Consider the following 17,211-nt stretch of genomic DNA (forward strand, 5'->3'; position numbering starts at 1 on the left):
TTTCTGCTCACAATTTTTGTTCATGTCTCTGTGTATGCATATAAATATACTTAGAGGAAATCAATCCTGAATATTCACTGGAAGGACTGATGCTGAAGTTGAAGCTCCAATACTTTGGCCACCCTATGCGAACGAAGAGCCAACTCATTGGAAAAGACCCTGATGCTGGTAGAGACTGAAGGCAGGAAGAGAAGAGGATGACAGAGGATGAGATGGTTGGATGGCATCAATGGACATGAGTTTGAGCAAACTCCAGAAGCCTGGCAGGCTAACAGTCCATGGGGTCGCAGAGTCGGACACAACTGAGTGACTGAACAACAAAAACAAATACTCTACTCCTTTCAGGAAGAATTTAAGACAGCTCTTTTTTTTTTTTTTAAACATAGTTATAATTGCCCCTCCCTCAAATCCTAAGGCTAAAACAAATTTTATTTCAGACTAATTATGTTTTTTTGATAAAACAAACAAACGATAAAACAAGGAGGGCATACAAATAGTATATAATTCTGGCAAAATGATGCTTGAAAGAAGAGTTGTTCACTGGTTTTCTTGTTCAATTTTCCTGAAATAACCGAGAATGAACAGGTATGGCCACACACCCAGAGGCTGCCCGGCATGCTGAGAGATGGGGGCTCTCCAGGTACCACGGAGTCTCTTTGGGTACCACATGGGGCTTCCTTCCTGGCTGGTTGGCTAGTGAACAAGCCTCACACTGCATATGTTTGGGGTTGGCCTCACTTGCCACACAATTTCAATGACTTCAGCCTGAGTTGGCTCCCTAAACAGTAATTTTCTGAACAGTTTCCACTTTTCCACTGTTTCCTAGTTGACTAGTTTTAGTTAGTCAAAGAGTGGACACCCCACAGAATTGAGGTTTGAATTAAACTCACCTTTTATCTTTTTCTTTGTTGTTTTTTTTAATAAACTTTTTATTTTATATTGGAGTAAAGAAGATTAACAATGGGATAGATGCAGGTAGACAGCAAAGGGACACAGCCATACATATACATGTATCCATTCTCCCCCAAACTCCCGCCCTATCCAGGCTGCTACATAACACTGAGCAGAGTTTGAGTTCCCTGTGCTATAAAGTAGGTCCTTGTTTGCTATCCATTCTAAATACAGAAGTGTGTACATGTTGATCCCAAACTTCCTAACTACCCCTTCCTTCCATCTTTCCCTCCTGGTTCTCTGCTGTTTTTTGTTTGGATTTTAGAATTTTATTTAAAAGTGTTTTCATCGCTCACTTGGTAGCAAAATCTAGTTCACAAAATCAATCAAAAAGTTCATAATGAAGAGCAACCAAAGACAACAGGAAATGCTGGGAAAGTGCTGCTGGGTGTGCACAGCTATCTCAGAGAACAATATGTCAAAATCTAAAATGTGCATTTACTCTATGGCCAAACACTGCCACCTCTACCTATATATTCAGGGAAACTGATTAATCTGCACAAGAAAGTTTACTGGGGCATTGCTTAATGGAACAAACTTAGAAACAAGTAAAATGTAGCATTTCATATGGACAACATCTGTAAACTGAATGGGAAAAAACTCCAAAAGCAAAAACCCATCAACTTGGCATTGTTTACCCAGTGAAATTATTAATAAAGTTTAATGATTTTTCCCATAAAAGTACTGTGAATCTTTCTATTCCTATTTGTGAGGCTTTGTTAACAGTACCTCCCTTCCTCCTTTCCTTTTTTTTTTGGGGGGGGGGAGGGATTCTTCTTCAAAATGTCACTGTCTATATATTTATTCCTACAAAGAAATATGATTAAATTTTTAGAAAATATTATTTATTTATTTGGCTGCACAGGAGTCTTAGCTGTGGCATGCAGGATCTTTAGTTAAGGCATGTGGGATCTAGTTCCCTGACTCGGGATTGAACCTGGGCCCCCCGCACTGGGAGTGCAGTCTTAGTCACTGGACCACCAGGGAAGTCCCCTATAATTAATTTTTTATAAATTGTTTCTACAAACTTTGCAAGAGTTCACTATTATTTAACTGAAGTACAGGTGATTTGTAACGTGTTAATTATTGCTCTACAGCAAAATAACTCAGACATAGATATATATATACGTACACACACACACATTCTTTTCCAGATTCTTTCCGTTATGCTTTATCACAGGATATTGAATATCGTTCCCTGTGCTACGCAGTAGGACCTTATTTATCCATTCTGTAAACACAAGTGTGCATCTGAAACCCCAAACTTAAAATCCACCCCTCTTCCACTCCCTTCCCCCTTGGCAACCACCAGCCTGCTTTCTACGTCTGTGATTCCATTTCAGTTTCATGATGGGTTCATGTTATATTTTAGATTCCACGTACAAGTGATATCATACGGTATTTATCTTTCTTTCTGACTTACTTCACTTATGCAGTTGCATCCATGCTGCTGCCAGTGGAGTTGTTTTGTTAATTTTTATGACTGAGCAGTAGTCCCCTGCATTAGGTTGGTACAAAAGTAACCGTGGCTTTGTATTGCTGAGCTTTGCCACTTGATATCGGAATACATTCTTAAATGTGGTTATGTTCTACATCACTTCCATGTGCATTTCTCGCTTTATGTTTTTTGCTAATGACTTATTACTTGCTGTTTATTTTATATTTATTATAGACCATAGAAGTGATGTTAGAAAAAAAGCAAATTCAAGCTATTTTTTTTTCTTTTTCTAAATTTATTTTTTTTTTGAGCTATTTTCTTATTTGCATTCAAAATGGGTCATAAAGCAAGAGAGACAACTCACAACATCAACAATGCATTTGGCCCAGGAACTGCTAATGAAATTACAATGCAGTAGTGGTTCAAGAGGTTTTGCAAAGGAGTCAATGGCCTTGAAGATGAGGCGTGTAGTGGCCGGCCATCGGAGGTTGACAACGAACAACTGAAGGCATCATCAAAGCTGATCCTCTTACAACTACACGAGAAGTTGCTGAAGAACTCAACATCGACCATTCTGCAGTTGTTCAGCACTTGAAGCATATTGGAAAGGTGAAAAAACTTGCTAAGTGGGTGTCTTGTGAGCTGACCGAAAATTTTAAAAAATGGTTTTGAAGTATCATCTTCTTTTACTCCACGCAACAACAATGAACTATTTCTCGACTGGACTGTGATGAAAAGTGGATTTTATAGGCAACCAGTGATGACCAGTTCAGTGGTTGGACTGAGAAGAAGCTCCAAAGCACTTCCCAAAGCAAACTTGCACCAAAAAAAGCTCACAGCCACTGTCTAGTGGTCTGCTACCTGTCTGATCCACTACAGCTTTCTAAATCCCAGTGAAACCATTGCATCTGAGAACTATGCTCAGCAAATCGATGCTGCTGCTAAGTCGCTTCAGTTGTGTCCGACTCTGTGCAACCCCAGAGATGGCAGCCCACCAGGCTCCCCCGTCCCTGGGTTCTCCAGGCAAGAACACTGGAGTGGGTTGCCATTTCCTCCTCCAATGCATGAAAGTGAAGAGTGAAAGTGAAGTTGCTCAGTCGTGTCCGACTCTGTGCGACCCCATGGAGTGCAGCCTACCAGGCTCCTCCGTCCATGGGATTCTCCAGGCAAGAACACTGGAGTGGGTTGCCATTTCCTTCTCCAATATATGAAAGTGAAAAGTGAAAGTGAAGCCGCTCAGTCGTGTCTGACCCTTCGCGAGGCACTGAAAACTGAAATGCCTACACTGGTCAAAAGGGCCTAATTCTTCTCCACAACAATGTCTACCACACGTCACACAACCGACACCTCAAAAGCTGAACGAATCGGGCTACAAAGTTTTGATTCATCTGCCATATTCACCTGACCTCTCTTGCCGACCGATTACCACTTCTTCAAGCATCTTGACAACTTTTTGGAGGGAAAATGCTTCCACAACTAGCAGGAAATGCTTTCCAGGAGTTCATTGCATTCTGCACGGATTTTTATGCTACAGGAACAAACTTATTTCTCATTGGCAAAAATGTGTTGATTTTAATGATTCCTATTTTTGATAAATAAAGATGTGTTTGAGCCTAGTTATGATGATTTAAAATTCAGTCTGAAACCATAATTATGTTTGCACCAACCTTATATATATGTACTGCCTCATTTTTGGAGAAGGCAATGGCACCCCACTCCAGTACTCTTGCTTGGAAAATCCCATGGATGGAGGAGCCTGGTAGGCTGTAGTCCATGGGGTCGCTAAGAGTCGGACACGACTGAGCGACTTCCCTTTCACTTTTCACTTTCATGCATTGGAGAAGGAAATGGCAACCCGGTACTCCAGTGTTCTTGCCTGGAGAATCCCTGGGACAGGGGAGCCTGGTGGGCTTCTGTCTATGGGGTCGCACAGAGTCGGACACGACTGAAGCGACTTAGCAGCAGCAGCAGCCTCATTTTTATCCATTCATCTGTTGAGGGACATTTAGGTTGTTTCAATGTCCTGGATATTGTGAATAGTGCTGCTATGAACATAGGGGTGCATGTATCTTTTTGAATTATAGTTTTGTCTGGATACATGCCCAGGAGTGGGATTGCTAAATCATACGGTAATTCTATTTTTAGTTTTCTGAGGAACTTCCATGTTTTCTACAGTGGCTGAACCAACTTACATTCCCACCAACAGGGTAGAAGGGTTCCCTTTCTCCACACCCTCTCCAGCATTTGTTACTTGTAGAATTTTTAATGATAGCCATTCTGACCAGCATGAGGTGATACCTCACTGCAGTTTCGATTTGTACTTCTCAAAATTAGCAATGCTGAACAAGGTCTCATGTGAATATCGGCTACCTGTATGTCTTCTTGGAGAAACGTCTCTTTAGGTCTTTCGCCTGTTTTTCAATTGGTTTTTGTTGTTGTTTTTGCTATTGAGATGTATGAGCTATTTGTTTATTCTGGAAATTAAACCTTTCTTGCTTGCATCGTTTGCAAATATTTTCTCCCATTCTGTAGACTGTCTTTTCATTTTGCTTAAGGGTCTTCCTCGGTGGCTCAGCAGTAACAAATCCCCCTGCAATGCAGGAGATGCAGGTTCGATTCCTGGGTCCGAAGATCCCCTGAAGGAGGGCATGGCAACACACTCCAGTATTCTTGCCTGGAGAATCTCATGGGCAGAGGAGGCTGGCAGGCTACAGTCCATGGGGTTGCAAAAAGTTGGACATGACTGAAGCAACTGACTATGCATGCATGGCTTCCTTTGTTGTGGTAAAGCTTGAAAGTTTGATTAGGTCTCATTTGTTTATTTTTTGTTTTTATTTCTATTGCTTTTGGGAGACTGATCTAAGAAAACACTGGTATGATTTATGTTGGAGAATGTTTTACCTATGTTCTCTTCCAGGAGTTTTATGGTGTCACATCTTATGTTTAAGTTCTTAAGCCATTTTGAGTTTTTTTTCTTTTTTAAAAATTAGTTTATTTTTAACTGGAGGATAATTGCTTTACAGAATTTTGTTGTTTTCTGTCAAACCTCAACATGAATCAGCCATAGGTACACAGCTTGTATGCGGTGAGAGCATGTGTTCTCACTTCATTGATTTGCATGTGGCCGTCCACCTTATCACCACCACTTGCCGAAGGGGCCAGGTTTTCCCTATTGCATATTCTTGCCTCCTCTGTGGAAGATTAAGTGACTGTAGGTGTGTGGATTTATTTCTGGGCGCTCTGTTCTTTTCCACTGACTCGTGTCTTTTTCTCTGCCAGTACCATGCTGCATTTGTTTTTTTGGCTGTGCTAGGTCTTTGTTGCTGTGTGCAGGCTTTCTCTAGTTGTGGCGAGGTGGCTTCTCATCGTAGAATATGGGTGTGCAGGTTTCAGCAGCTGCAGCACACAAGGTCAGGAGTTACAGCCCTAGAATGTAAGCTCAGTATGGTCTTAATTGCCCCATGCATGTGAGATCTTCCAAGACCAGGGATCGAACCCACATCCCCTGCATCGGCGATGGATTCGTAACCAACGGACCACCAGGGAAGTCCCTACCATGCTGTTTTGATTACTGCAGGGCAAAAATCCATTATTTCTAATGATATATTTGTAATTTGTTTTCTATATATGGAATTGTATCATCTATGAATAATGACACTATTATTTCCTTCTTCCCAAACTTTATAACTTTTTTCTTGCCATGGGCATAGTGGGCACTAGTTTCCATTTCGTAACAATGTTGTTAGTGTTGTTTAGAAATGGTATCAGAGGGCATCTTTGTCTTGTTTCCAGCCTCAATAGCAAAGCGTACAACATTTCACCACCAACAGTGACATTTACTATTGTTTTATTTTTTAATAGAACCATTAAGGAAGTTCATATCTATTACTAATACTGTTTTTAGAAGCTTTTTTTTTTAGGGCTTCCCTTGTGGGTCAGCTGATAAAGAATCTGCCTGCAATGCGGGAGACCTGGGTTTGATCCCTGGGTTGGGAAGATCCCCTGGAGAAGGGAAAGGCTACCCACTCCAGAGTTCTGGCCTGGAGAATTCCATGGACTCTATGGGGTCGCAAAGAGTAGGACATGAGCTAGTGACTTTCATTTTAGAGTTTTTACATCTAGATGCATGAGTGAAAATGAAATGTAATTTTCCTTTCTTAAACCATCACTGTTGGCTTTTGGCATCAAGGTTGTATTTACCTCAGAAAATGAATTAGAGAGCATTAACTCTTCTTCTGTTCTTGAAGAAGGGTTTATGTGAGACTGGAATTATTTCCTCCTTGAATATTTACAGAGTTCTCTCGTGAAGGTTTCTAAGTCTGTAGTTTTCTTCAAGGGAAGATCTTTGGATTCAATTTCTTTAATGACCAAAGGAATATTCAGGTATTCTTTTTCTTTATGAGTCCGTTTTGACAAGCTGTATTTTTCAAGGAATGTGACCATTTCATCTAAATTTCCAAATGTGTTGATGTGAATGAAGTTTTTTCTGAGTGCACACAAATTTAAACATCTACTTGATGGACTGAACCCTTTATCCCTATGAATTGATCCTCTTTGTTAAGTAGAGTTTTTTTACCTTGGCATTTATCTTGTCAGATATTCATGTAATTTACCACTTTTCTTTTGGTTTGTATTTGAGTAGTATAGCTTTTTCTGTCCTTTTGCTTTTGAACTTCCTGTGTCTTTCTGCTTGAGGTGTACATCTTGAAGGCAACACAGAGTTGCTGTAGAGAGTTCTGGTAAACCACTCCATGACCCTGCTGCCTTGGCATCCATTTTCTGTGGCCAAGAGGCCCGCAGGGGCTTTGAAGTAACACTAGGCCCACTCTGGAACACAGGCCCTAGATAACAGCCAACGGAGTCACAGGTCAATGTAAGTTCATGGCATGACTCCCCCAGCGACGCTTGTGATAGGCACTCTTCCCCATCCAGGGCCTTCCCTTTGTGCACCCTTTAGGTAAGGTCCTTCCCCATCCCCACTGATGCTTACCAAAACTCTGCTCTTCTGGCTCTAGCCCAGGAACCCCAAAGCACTCCACCCATGGACCCTAATAAAGGCGTGTGCCCCAGGTCCTGCCAATTTCTCTCTGCCTACACCTGCCCTGACCTCCCACATGACCCCACAAGGAGTGCTCTGTACTTCCTCCAGGACCTATGAGTGATGAACTTCTCCACTTCACTTTTCCTCTGACTGATATATTTGCCTTTCAATCTAATATTTTTACTTTGTGTTTTCTATTTTCTCACTTGTTATTTTTTTGCTGTCATTTGGATTAGTTTTTAAATCATTCTTTCCCTATACTGGTTGAGAAGTAAAACACATACTGTTCCCAGAAATTTCACCACACATGTTTTCAAATAATAAAATCAACACCTTTATCCATCTTCTAAATGATAGACTTTAGAACACAAATTCCATTTACCGCCTCACTAATTACATGCTGTTTTTGCTGTACATTTCAATTCTATGTATTAAGTCCCCAAAGCTATTATCTTTATTGGTATATAGAATCAATGTTTACTTACATTTACCCACAGATTCACCACTATCTTTTACTCTCAGTTCTAGCCTTCTCCCCAGACCCCCACCTTGAGTTCCTTTCCTCCTGATTTACACCTCTATTTTACTTCTATTTTACTTTCCTCCTGATTCATGCCTTCTATTTTACTTTCCTCCTGATTCATGCCTTCTATTTTACTTTCCTCCTGATTCATGCCTTCTATTTTAGAACTGCCTTTAATGCACATCTGCTGCATGGTTGACACTCACTTTGGTTTGGAAAAATATCCTTATTTGACTTCATTTCTAAAAGGGCTTTTCTCTAGTAAGAAAATTCTAGGTTCCACAGAGTTTGCTTATATCCAGCACCCTGAAGTTAACATTCAAGGGACCACAACACCCCTGTTAACACCTGCTGCCACTGAAGTCCTCTGAAGGAAACCATCCTGGCATAACCCAGGTATTGACATCAATTGGGGAAGATTCTCAGATATTCTGTCTCCAACTACTACTTCTGATTGAATACTGCTGCTACTGCTAAGTCACTTCAGTCATGTCTGACTCTGTGCGACCCCACAGACGGTAGCCCACCAGGCTCTCCCATCCCTAGGATTCTCCAGGCAAGAACACTGGAGTAGGTTGCCATTTCCTTCTCCAATGCAGGAAAGTGAAAAGTGAAAGTGAAGTTGCTCAGTCGTGTCCGACCCTCAGCGACCCCATGGACTGCAGCCTTCCAGGCTCCTCCATCCATGGGATTTTCCAGGCAAGAGTACTGGAGTGGGGTGCCAATCCCCCCATACTGCCTCCTGTCTCCAATCTAGTGGTACCTCAACCACCAAACACTCTTATGTCCTCCTGAGGGTTTTTTTTTTTCCTCCTGAGTTTTTTAAAAAATTTTCTGGATGATTTAAACCAGCTTAAATATTTTATTAATTTGGCTGCACCAGGTCTTAGTTGCGGCATGCAAACTCTTTGTTGAGGCATGTGGGATCTAGTTCCCTGACCAGGGATCGAACCCAGGCTCCCTGCACTAGGGGCGTGAAGTCTTAGCCACTGGACCACCAGGGAAGTCCCACCCTGAGCTATGTTTCACTTGAACATATTTCAGTTCCCCACTTCACTTCAGCTGTGTCTAATCTGTAGGTATGCCCATCCACTGAGTTTGCAATTTAAGTTATTGTACTTTTCAGTTCTAAAAATTCTATTCCTTCCTTTTCAATCCCACTATTGTCATGTTTTATAGTTCTCTGAAGACAATTTGGAGCTTGTCTTTTCTTTCTTAAAGCACAATAGCTGCTGTAGAGTCTTTGATAATTCTAATACCTGGACTCCTCATCGTTATTTGCTATTGTTTCTACTGGTTCCGAGTCACTGTCTGTCTGCCTTTCTCTATGTCCTGGATACTTCCCTTGAAACATTTTTAGAAGGGGCCTTCCTTCAGAAAGGACTGACGGCTGGTTACTTCCGGTCTACCTGACCTGGGGACGTAGCCCTGAGGGTCCCAGCTTACTGTTCACTTGTGGATGATGGATGTGTCTCGTTGTGAGTCTTTTTCATTCACATGCTGGGTTCTGTGGGTCCTTTCAATCAAGGGCTTCAGAGATCTGGAGATGCCTTTCAACTATTAATATCTCCCTTTCCATTTTCTTTAATCTCTTTGAGATTCCTGATGATCTGAGGCTGGGCCTCTTAGATAGGTCTTCCATCTATTACTTTTTCTCTCCATTCCCAACTGTTTGTTTCCTGATGTTCTGAGTGAATCCACAAATTTATCTTTCAGTCCTTCTACTGATTTTTAAAAAAAAATTCTGGTAATCATTAAAAATTTTTCTTATTTAATGATTACACTTTTTTGCCATGGCATTTTATCCTTTTAAACTCTCCTTGGGAGTTTCTTGGTGGCCTAGTGGTTGGGATTCTGGGCTTTCACTGCTGTGGCCCAAGTTCAATCCCTGGTCTGGGAACTAAGATCCCACAGGCCGCACAATGCAGCCAAAAAACTCTCCTTTGTTTTCTGTATTATCTCAGTTCCCTTTGCTGTGAGTCTCTCTGCTTATCTAGGTCTCTCTCCACTGTAATTTATTCCCCTTATAACCAATGCTTCAACATGCCTAATAGTCTGTTATTTTAGGATGAAAGAGTATTTGGTATGTATTATATAATGAGATTGTCCTTCTGGTGCCTCCCTGAGCAGGGATATTACTCACTGACTGCTGGCCAGGTCTGTCTCTGTAGGTGGGTTATGTGAATAGTCAGCTTCACTTTAGGATACAGGGCCCCTTTGCCCTTTAAAAGACTTGCCTTTTACAGACACCACTAGTCATTGCAAACCTCAGCTCTCCTCAAAGGAGTCTGCTAAATTTCTTTAGCCAGGTGGGTTGACATCTGATATCTCATCACCCCTGCTGAGTAGGCTCAAGCTTTCTAAGCGACAATAAAAGCACAGAGTAATCTAAGCTTCAAGGTGTAACCAGCTGTCCAACTCTGAGTCAACAGGATAGCTCACTAGGAAAATAAGCTTCTGCTGTTCCCTATGTCACGGTTCCTTCCGGGCACAGCTGCCAATAGGTAGAACAAGCAAGACGATGTGGGCAAGTCACTTCAGGTTTATGGACTGCACTGCCTTCAGCAGGATAGGAGAGCAACACCCAGGCACCTGACCTAGAAGCTCACCAGGCACAGGTTCAACTTCACCCTTTTCTATAAAAATTAAAATCTTTTCCTCATGATCTCACCTTTGCCTTAGGTGTAACCTTTCCCAACTTCTCCTCAGACCCAGCCTCGCTGTAGCAGCTAGTTCGACAGCTGCTCTGCTGCTAATTAATAATTCCTCTTTCATCTGTGGTCTGGAAAGGGTACCCCTAACTGAGGCAACCAGAGGACACACGCCCTGAAGCCTCAGAGGCTTCAGTCAATTCACATCTTCTGTCTCTGATGAGTCCATGACCCTCTTCCTATGTTAGATTCCCTCTCCAATCAAACACCAATCCTTCCAATGGTGCCAACAGGCTAACCCCTCCCCACCTCCACCTCCTCTATCCCCTGCCTCACCTGTCAACTTGGAGCCCAAGGCCTCTCAGCAAAAAGCTTTCCCTCCTGTAGCGTAAAGGCCTGACAGCCAGCTTTCCTGACTGGAAAGTCCTATGAATTAGAACACTTGGAAAATAGAACACACACACACACACACAAATTTACTTTACTCATTATGATGGTTAGTTTTATGTGTCAATTTGGCTAGTCTATGGTGCCCAGTTGTTCGGTCAAATACTAGTTAGATGTTACTGTGAAGGTATTTTGTAGATGTGACTAACATCTCAATCAGTTGACTTTTAAGTAAGGGAGATTACCTAATACCACTAGTTGAAGATCTTGTGAGTAAAAATTTCAGTTCAGTTCAGTCACTCAGTCGTCTCCAACTCTGCGACCCCATGAATTTCAGCACGCCAGGCCTCCCTGACCATCACCAACTCCCGGAGTTCACCCAAACTCACGTCCATCGAGTCAGTGATGCCATCCAGCCATCTCATCCTCTGTCGTCCCCTTCTCCTCCTACCCCCAATCCCTCCCAGCATCAGACTCTTTTCCAATGAGTCAACTCTTCGCATGAGGTGGCCCAAGTACTGGAGTTTCAGCTTTAGCATCACTCCTTCCAAAGAACACCCAGGACTGATCTCCTTTAGGATGGACTGGTTGGATCTCCATGCAGTCTAAGGGATTCTCAAGAGTCTTCTCCAACACCACAGTTCAAAAGCATCAATTCTTCAGTGCTCAGCTTTCTTCACCATCCAACTCTCACATCCATACGTGACCAGTGGAAAAACCATAGCCTTGACTAGATGGACCTTTGTTGGCAAAGTAATGCCTCTGCTTTTCAATATGCTATCTAGGTTAGTCATAACTTTCCTTCCAAGGAGTAAGCGTCTTTTAATTTCATGGCTGCAATCCCCATCTGCAGTGATTTTGGTAAAGTAGTAAAAACTTAGGCTTCCTAAAAAGAATTCTGCCTCAAGACACAGTTTCAGTTTCCAGTCTGAGTTTCCAGCCAGCTGGCCTGCACTATGGAGTCTGGATTTGCTAGCCCCCACAACTGTATGAGCCAACTCCTTAAAATAAGTCTCTCTTTCTCTCTCCAAATATATATATATATACACACACATACATATCTTATATATATCCCATTGGTTGTTTCTTCGGAGAACCCGTAATTTCACCTGCCAAAGATAACTGCTATTGTTATTTTTCCATCCTTTCATTTCATTTTCTATGTATTTATGGTATATAAGTAATTTTACACACATATATGTAATTATACACATATAGACATATACACGTGGAAGTGATCAACTCATCCTATTCATCTCCGTTAACATGAAGATTCTCACATCCTGGAAAAACCCCTCAGGTCCAAGACAAACTGGGGTGGCTGGTCAGCTTAATCACACACACACACACGACACACATCTCTTTTCTTTTTAAATAAAATTGTAATCATTCTGTGCATACTATTATGTAATCTAATCTCTTCACTTACAAATATATTGTGGCTATCTTCCAATGTCAAAAACATTCTTTTGTGACATGTTTAATGGCTGCACCATATTTCATTTTATGGGTCTATCCTTTCATTTCAGCAATTCCTCATTAGTGGATGTCTAGATTTCCAGTTATATTAAATTATCTTTGGTTCTAAAAACAAGAGGGGTTTCCCTGGTGGTCTAGTGGTTAAGAATCTGTCTGCCAATGCAGGGGACACGGGTTAGCTCCCTGGTCTGGGAAGATCCCACATGCCATGGAGCGACTAAGCCCATGAGCTACAACTACTGAGCTTGCGCACTCTAGAGCCTGTGCTCCACGTGAGAAACCACCGCAGTGAGAAGCCCACACACTGCAATGAAGAGTAGCTCCCACTCGTCACAACTAGAGAAAGCCTGGCAGCAACAAAGACTCAGAGTAGCCAAAAATAAATAAATCTTAAAAAAAAAAAGAGAGAGAGAGGTTGGAACTGTAGGGCGGGGGGGGAATACATACATACATACATACATACATATATATATATATATATATATATATATATATATATACACACACACCACACATACATATATATATACACACACATATACACACATAAAGTGCAGACTGCAGCCCCCAAGGATGGCCAGGTTCCACTTTAATAAAACAATTACCATTCTCAGTCTTGGACACCACGGCGGTACAGCTAAATGACGCAGAAAAAGATGGAGTACTCTCTCCACATGCCTGTAACACATGCACAGTGATGCATTAATACTTCAAAAGATATTAAATCCTCACCTTTTAAATTCATTCACAATTGAAGTGTGAACTTCCATTGCAACTTTGCTGTCCAACTGGATCTGTAGTTCTTGGCATTCCGTACGTAAAACTGCTAATTGCTCCTTACTTTCAGTTAGCTCCTTTTCTTGGCTCTGTGCTTTAGTCTCTAGAAGCATCAGCTGTTTAGTCAGTTTAGAAACTGAAACACAAAAGAGATGGATAAAGACTTGGTACAAAAGACTTAATAAAACATGATTACAGATTACTAATACCAGTGACAGCTCTCAAAAACTTATCTTTAAAAAAATCTATTGGAGACCTAGAAATTAATATCAAGTCTTTGTTCATTGAAATTATGGTCCCTATATTAAGTAATCACTAAATATATCCTTATGGCAGAAAGTGAAGAGGAACTAAAAAGCCTCTTGATGAAAGTGAAAGTGGAGAGTGAAAAAGTTGGCTTAAAGCTAAACATTCAGAAAATGAAGATCATGGCATCTGGTCCCATCACTTCATGGGAAATAGATGGGGAAACAGTGGAAACAGTATCAGACTTTATTTTTTTGGGCTCCAAAATCACTGCAGATGGTGATTGCAGCCATGAAATTAAAAGACGCTTACTCCTTGGAAGAAAAGTTATGACCAACCTAGACAGCATATTCAAAAGCAGAGACATTACTTTGCCAACAAAGGTCCATCTAATCAAGGCTATAGTTTTTCCAGTAGTCATGTATGGATGTGAGAGTTGGGCTGTGAAAAAAGCTGAGCGCCGAAGAATTGATGCTTTTGAACTGTGGTGTTGGAGAAGACTCTTGAGAGTCCCTTAGACTGCAAGGAGATCCAACCAGTCCATTCTGAAGGAGATCAGCCCTGGGATTTCTTTGGAAGGAATGATGTAAAACTGAAACTCCAGTACTTTGGCCACCTGATGCAAAGAGTTGACTCATTGGAAAAAACTCTGATGCTGGGAGGGATTGGGGGCAGGAGAAGGGGATGACAGAGGATGAGATGGCTGGATGGCATCACTGACTCGATGGATGTGAGTCTGAGTGAACTCTGGCAGTTGGTGATGGACAGGGAGGCCTGGCGTGCTGCGATTCATGGGGTCGCAAAGAGTCAGACATGACTGAGCGACTGAACTGAACTGAAATATACACTTTCTTACTGGAGAGCAATATATTGATATTATTGTTAAATACAGAATACTTAACAGGACATGATTCCAGGCTTCAAGGCCCTTACCTTTCAAAGACTGAAACCTTAAGTCACACACAGATGTGCAAACATACATCATGATGTTGACCCTAAAACTGCAAGATTTTTAAGGACATTTTTAATATGACCCAACTAAGGACAGATTTGTTTTTCTTCCCTTTCCTCATTAATTTTTTTGTTTACTGTCCTATATTTAAAGTAAATCGTAAATATTTTCATCCTAAGTGACATGGAAGCATGTAATATTAAGATGTGCCCTGGGCATCTGAAGCTAGTACTTAGAGACGTAGAACTTGGCCTCCTGCGACAGGACAGGACGCGCGGGGAGAGGAGGACAGGGTGTGAAGGAGATTTCATCTACAGCAGCACCTGCGACGCTGCAGAGGCTGCGAGCCAGAGAAGCTGTTTAGAGAGCCAACGGTTCCTACGTATTTCCTCACTCAACAGATTCTGGGGGATACACCCATAGGTTCTTCCAAATATCCACCTCACATGATTATTCCTGCTTATGTTGCGCACTGTTCCCCCCAAACCCAGTTCTGCTGACTCTACAGTTGTTACCTATAACTGATTTACAAAAGACAGAATAATTACAGACTCCTGAGAAAGCGGTCACTGCATCATGGGTGATGACTGGATATGCTGTAACAGCTGCATTTCAGTAAAAAAGAATACATTCTAAAAAACATGACTTCCCACCATTTTCAAGTGGGGGAGGGGGGAACGCCATTGTAAATGACACATTGACAATGTCACAGCATCAGGAAAGACTGCTCACCTTCCTGGAGACGCTCCCGGTGGGTGTCCTTGGCTTTTCTTTGCTGAATCTCCAACTGCTCTATCAACAACTTGTTTTCTTCTAAAACCAGTTCTGCTTGAGTCTGAAGCTGCCGCCTACAATTGATTTACAAAATTAAATACTGTCATTCAGGTGCACAATGCTTATGGAGACACTCCTGAGTCTAAAAGAAAGCAACTGCTTATGCTGTAGGTAATGAATATCTGGACATATTATAATACTAAACATGTTATTAACACGGCAAGTTTTTAATTTCCATCAAATTGGGGGAAAGATAGACAGAAGCTTGATATTAAACTGCTTTGGTAACTTCTTGTTTTGTTTTAAAAACAATTGTATTTCTTTATCTTCGGTTGTGTTGGGTCTTCATTGCCACGCAGGCTTTTCCCTAGTTGCAATAAGCAGAGTGCAGGGGACAGGGAGCAGTGCCAAGGGGGGCAGACGAGGGCATGGCTGGGAGGGGGTTTGGGGGCAGTGGGAGCTCTGCCTACAGAGGGCTCCCAAGCCCTGGGAGCCCTCCCCAAACTCTCACAGGAAGATAGTGAATTCAGAGTATGGGGTGGGGCTGGCCGGGGGGTTTAACAAGCCCTGCTCAGACCTAACAGCACCCATTCACCTCCACCCTGTGGCACAGGCCACCACCCCAGGGCAGGATGCAAATTTCAAACTCTTATGGACAGGACTGGGGAACACGGTGGGCATGCGGATTTCAAAGTGCAACCTTTATTTATTTATTTATATTTTAGGAAGTAAACAGGTCTGACTTGAAGCCATATAGAAGGTTGGAGAAAGAATCTGAGGGTTCTTGTGAGACTCTTGGAAGCAGCCCAACAGACCTGCTGAAAGGGCACTATTCAAGGAGGGTTTGAGGGGAGATACACTAGGAGCCTGGAACCCTGAAAGAAAAAAATCCAAGTTCACCAGCGGAAGTCATAATACACCAGGCAGGATCCAGTAGCCATTCAACCAGTCCCAGTTGACACGGCAGTGACCATAAAAAGAAGAAGAACCCACCTAAAGGTAAGAATGCTGTTGACTGAACTCCAAATTTCTAGTCATCACATATAGAAAATATTTAATTTTTTTCAGGGATGTTAAGACATTAAAAAAAAAAATGCTAAATATAACATACCTACCCAAGGCAAAAAAGATCTATCTGAATAGTTTCTGCTTGCTGGGTCCTGCTTGGGTATTGCCTTTAGACGTTTGAAGACATTTACTTTCTCAGATGTGCTGACGAGGCATTTGTTGCTGTGCTCAATGAACAGCACCTGGCCCTGCCCTGAGATGCTCACAAAGGAGACACACAGGGAGGCACAGTGTGGCAGGTCCCAGGACAGAGTGTGCATTTAGGGAGAGTGCCTTCAGAGAGAGCTACCTATCAGCACCATTCGAGCACGGCCCCGATAAGCGAGCAGGAGCGCGGAAGGGGCTGTTCTGGTGTGGGGAGGGGAGAAAGCCAGCCACGGGATAGCAGCTGTCAAGGTATGGAAGGCGCAGGGCAGGTGGGACCCGGGAGTGCAAGGCCCCATCCTAGTCTGTCCTAAAGCCCTGCAAGCCATCAGAGAGGTCTAAGGAAGGACCTGACTCAGCAGTTTGGGGACAGGAAAAGTACCCTAGAAAAATACAACCTCATGGTCCAGGGGCTAAGACTCCACGCTCCCAAAGCAGGGGATGCGGGTTCAATCCCTGGTTAGGGAACTAGATCCCGCATGCCATAACTACAGTTCGCATGCCACAACTAAAGACCCCACATGGCCCAATGAAGACTGAAGATCCCATGTCCTCCAGCTAACAACTGGTGCAGATGAATTATAAAAAAATAAAAAACACAACCTCAGAGGATAAAAATGTGGACAGCCAACATTTTCCAGGTTTAACAACCCACTTAGAATTTTGAAAGTAATCTTTAAAATACAAGTTTAGAATAATTTACTAGGTTTTCAGCTGTACCTTATTAATTTCTTAGAAATTAAATGTTTTAGTTAAAATATTTAAGTTAAAATTTACATA

General features: G+C 42.1%; 1 protein-coding gene across 3 annotated transcripts in view; it reads right to left on the reverse strand.

The window, feature by feature from the left end:
- The window catches only part of CEP89 (centrosomal protein 89), an 80,489-nt gene that overhangs the window by 13,625 nt on the left and 49,653 nt on the right, over window positions 1-17,211 (reverse strand). For all 3 annotated transcript variants that reach the window (XM_055553435.1, XM_055553434.1, XM_055553436.1), the window contains exons 13-14: window positions 15,178-15,293; window positions 13,203-13,383 (exon numbers count right to left, since the gene is read on the reverse strand). In XM_055553435.1, coding sequence (XP_055409410.1) covers window positions 13,203-13,383; window positions 15,178-15,293 — 297 coding nt within the window. The remainder of the gene's footprint in view (window positions 1-13,202; window positions 13,384-15,177; window positions 15,294-17,211) is intronic.

Source organism: Bubalus kerabau, chromosome 17 (assembly GCF_029407905.1).
Source record: "Bubalus kerabau isolate K-KA32 ecotype Philippines breed swamp buffalo chromosome 17, PCC_UOA_SB_1v2, whole genome shotgun sequence".
Classification (NCBI taxonomy): domain Eukaryota; kingdom Metazoa; phylum Chordata; class Mammalia; order Artiodactyla; family Bovidae; genus Bubalus; species Bubalus kerabau.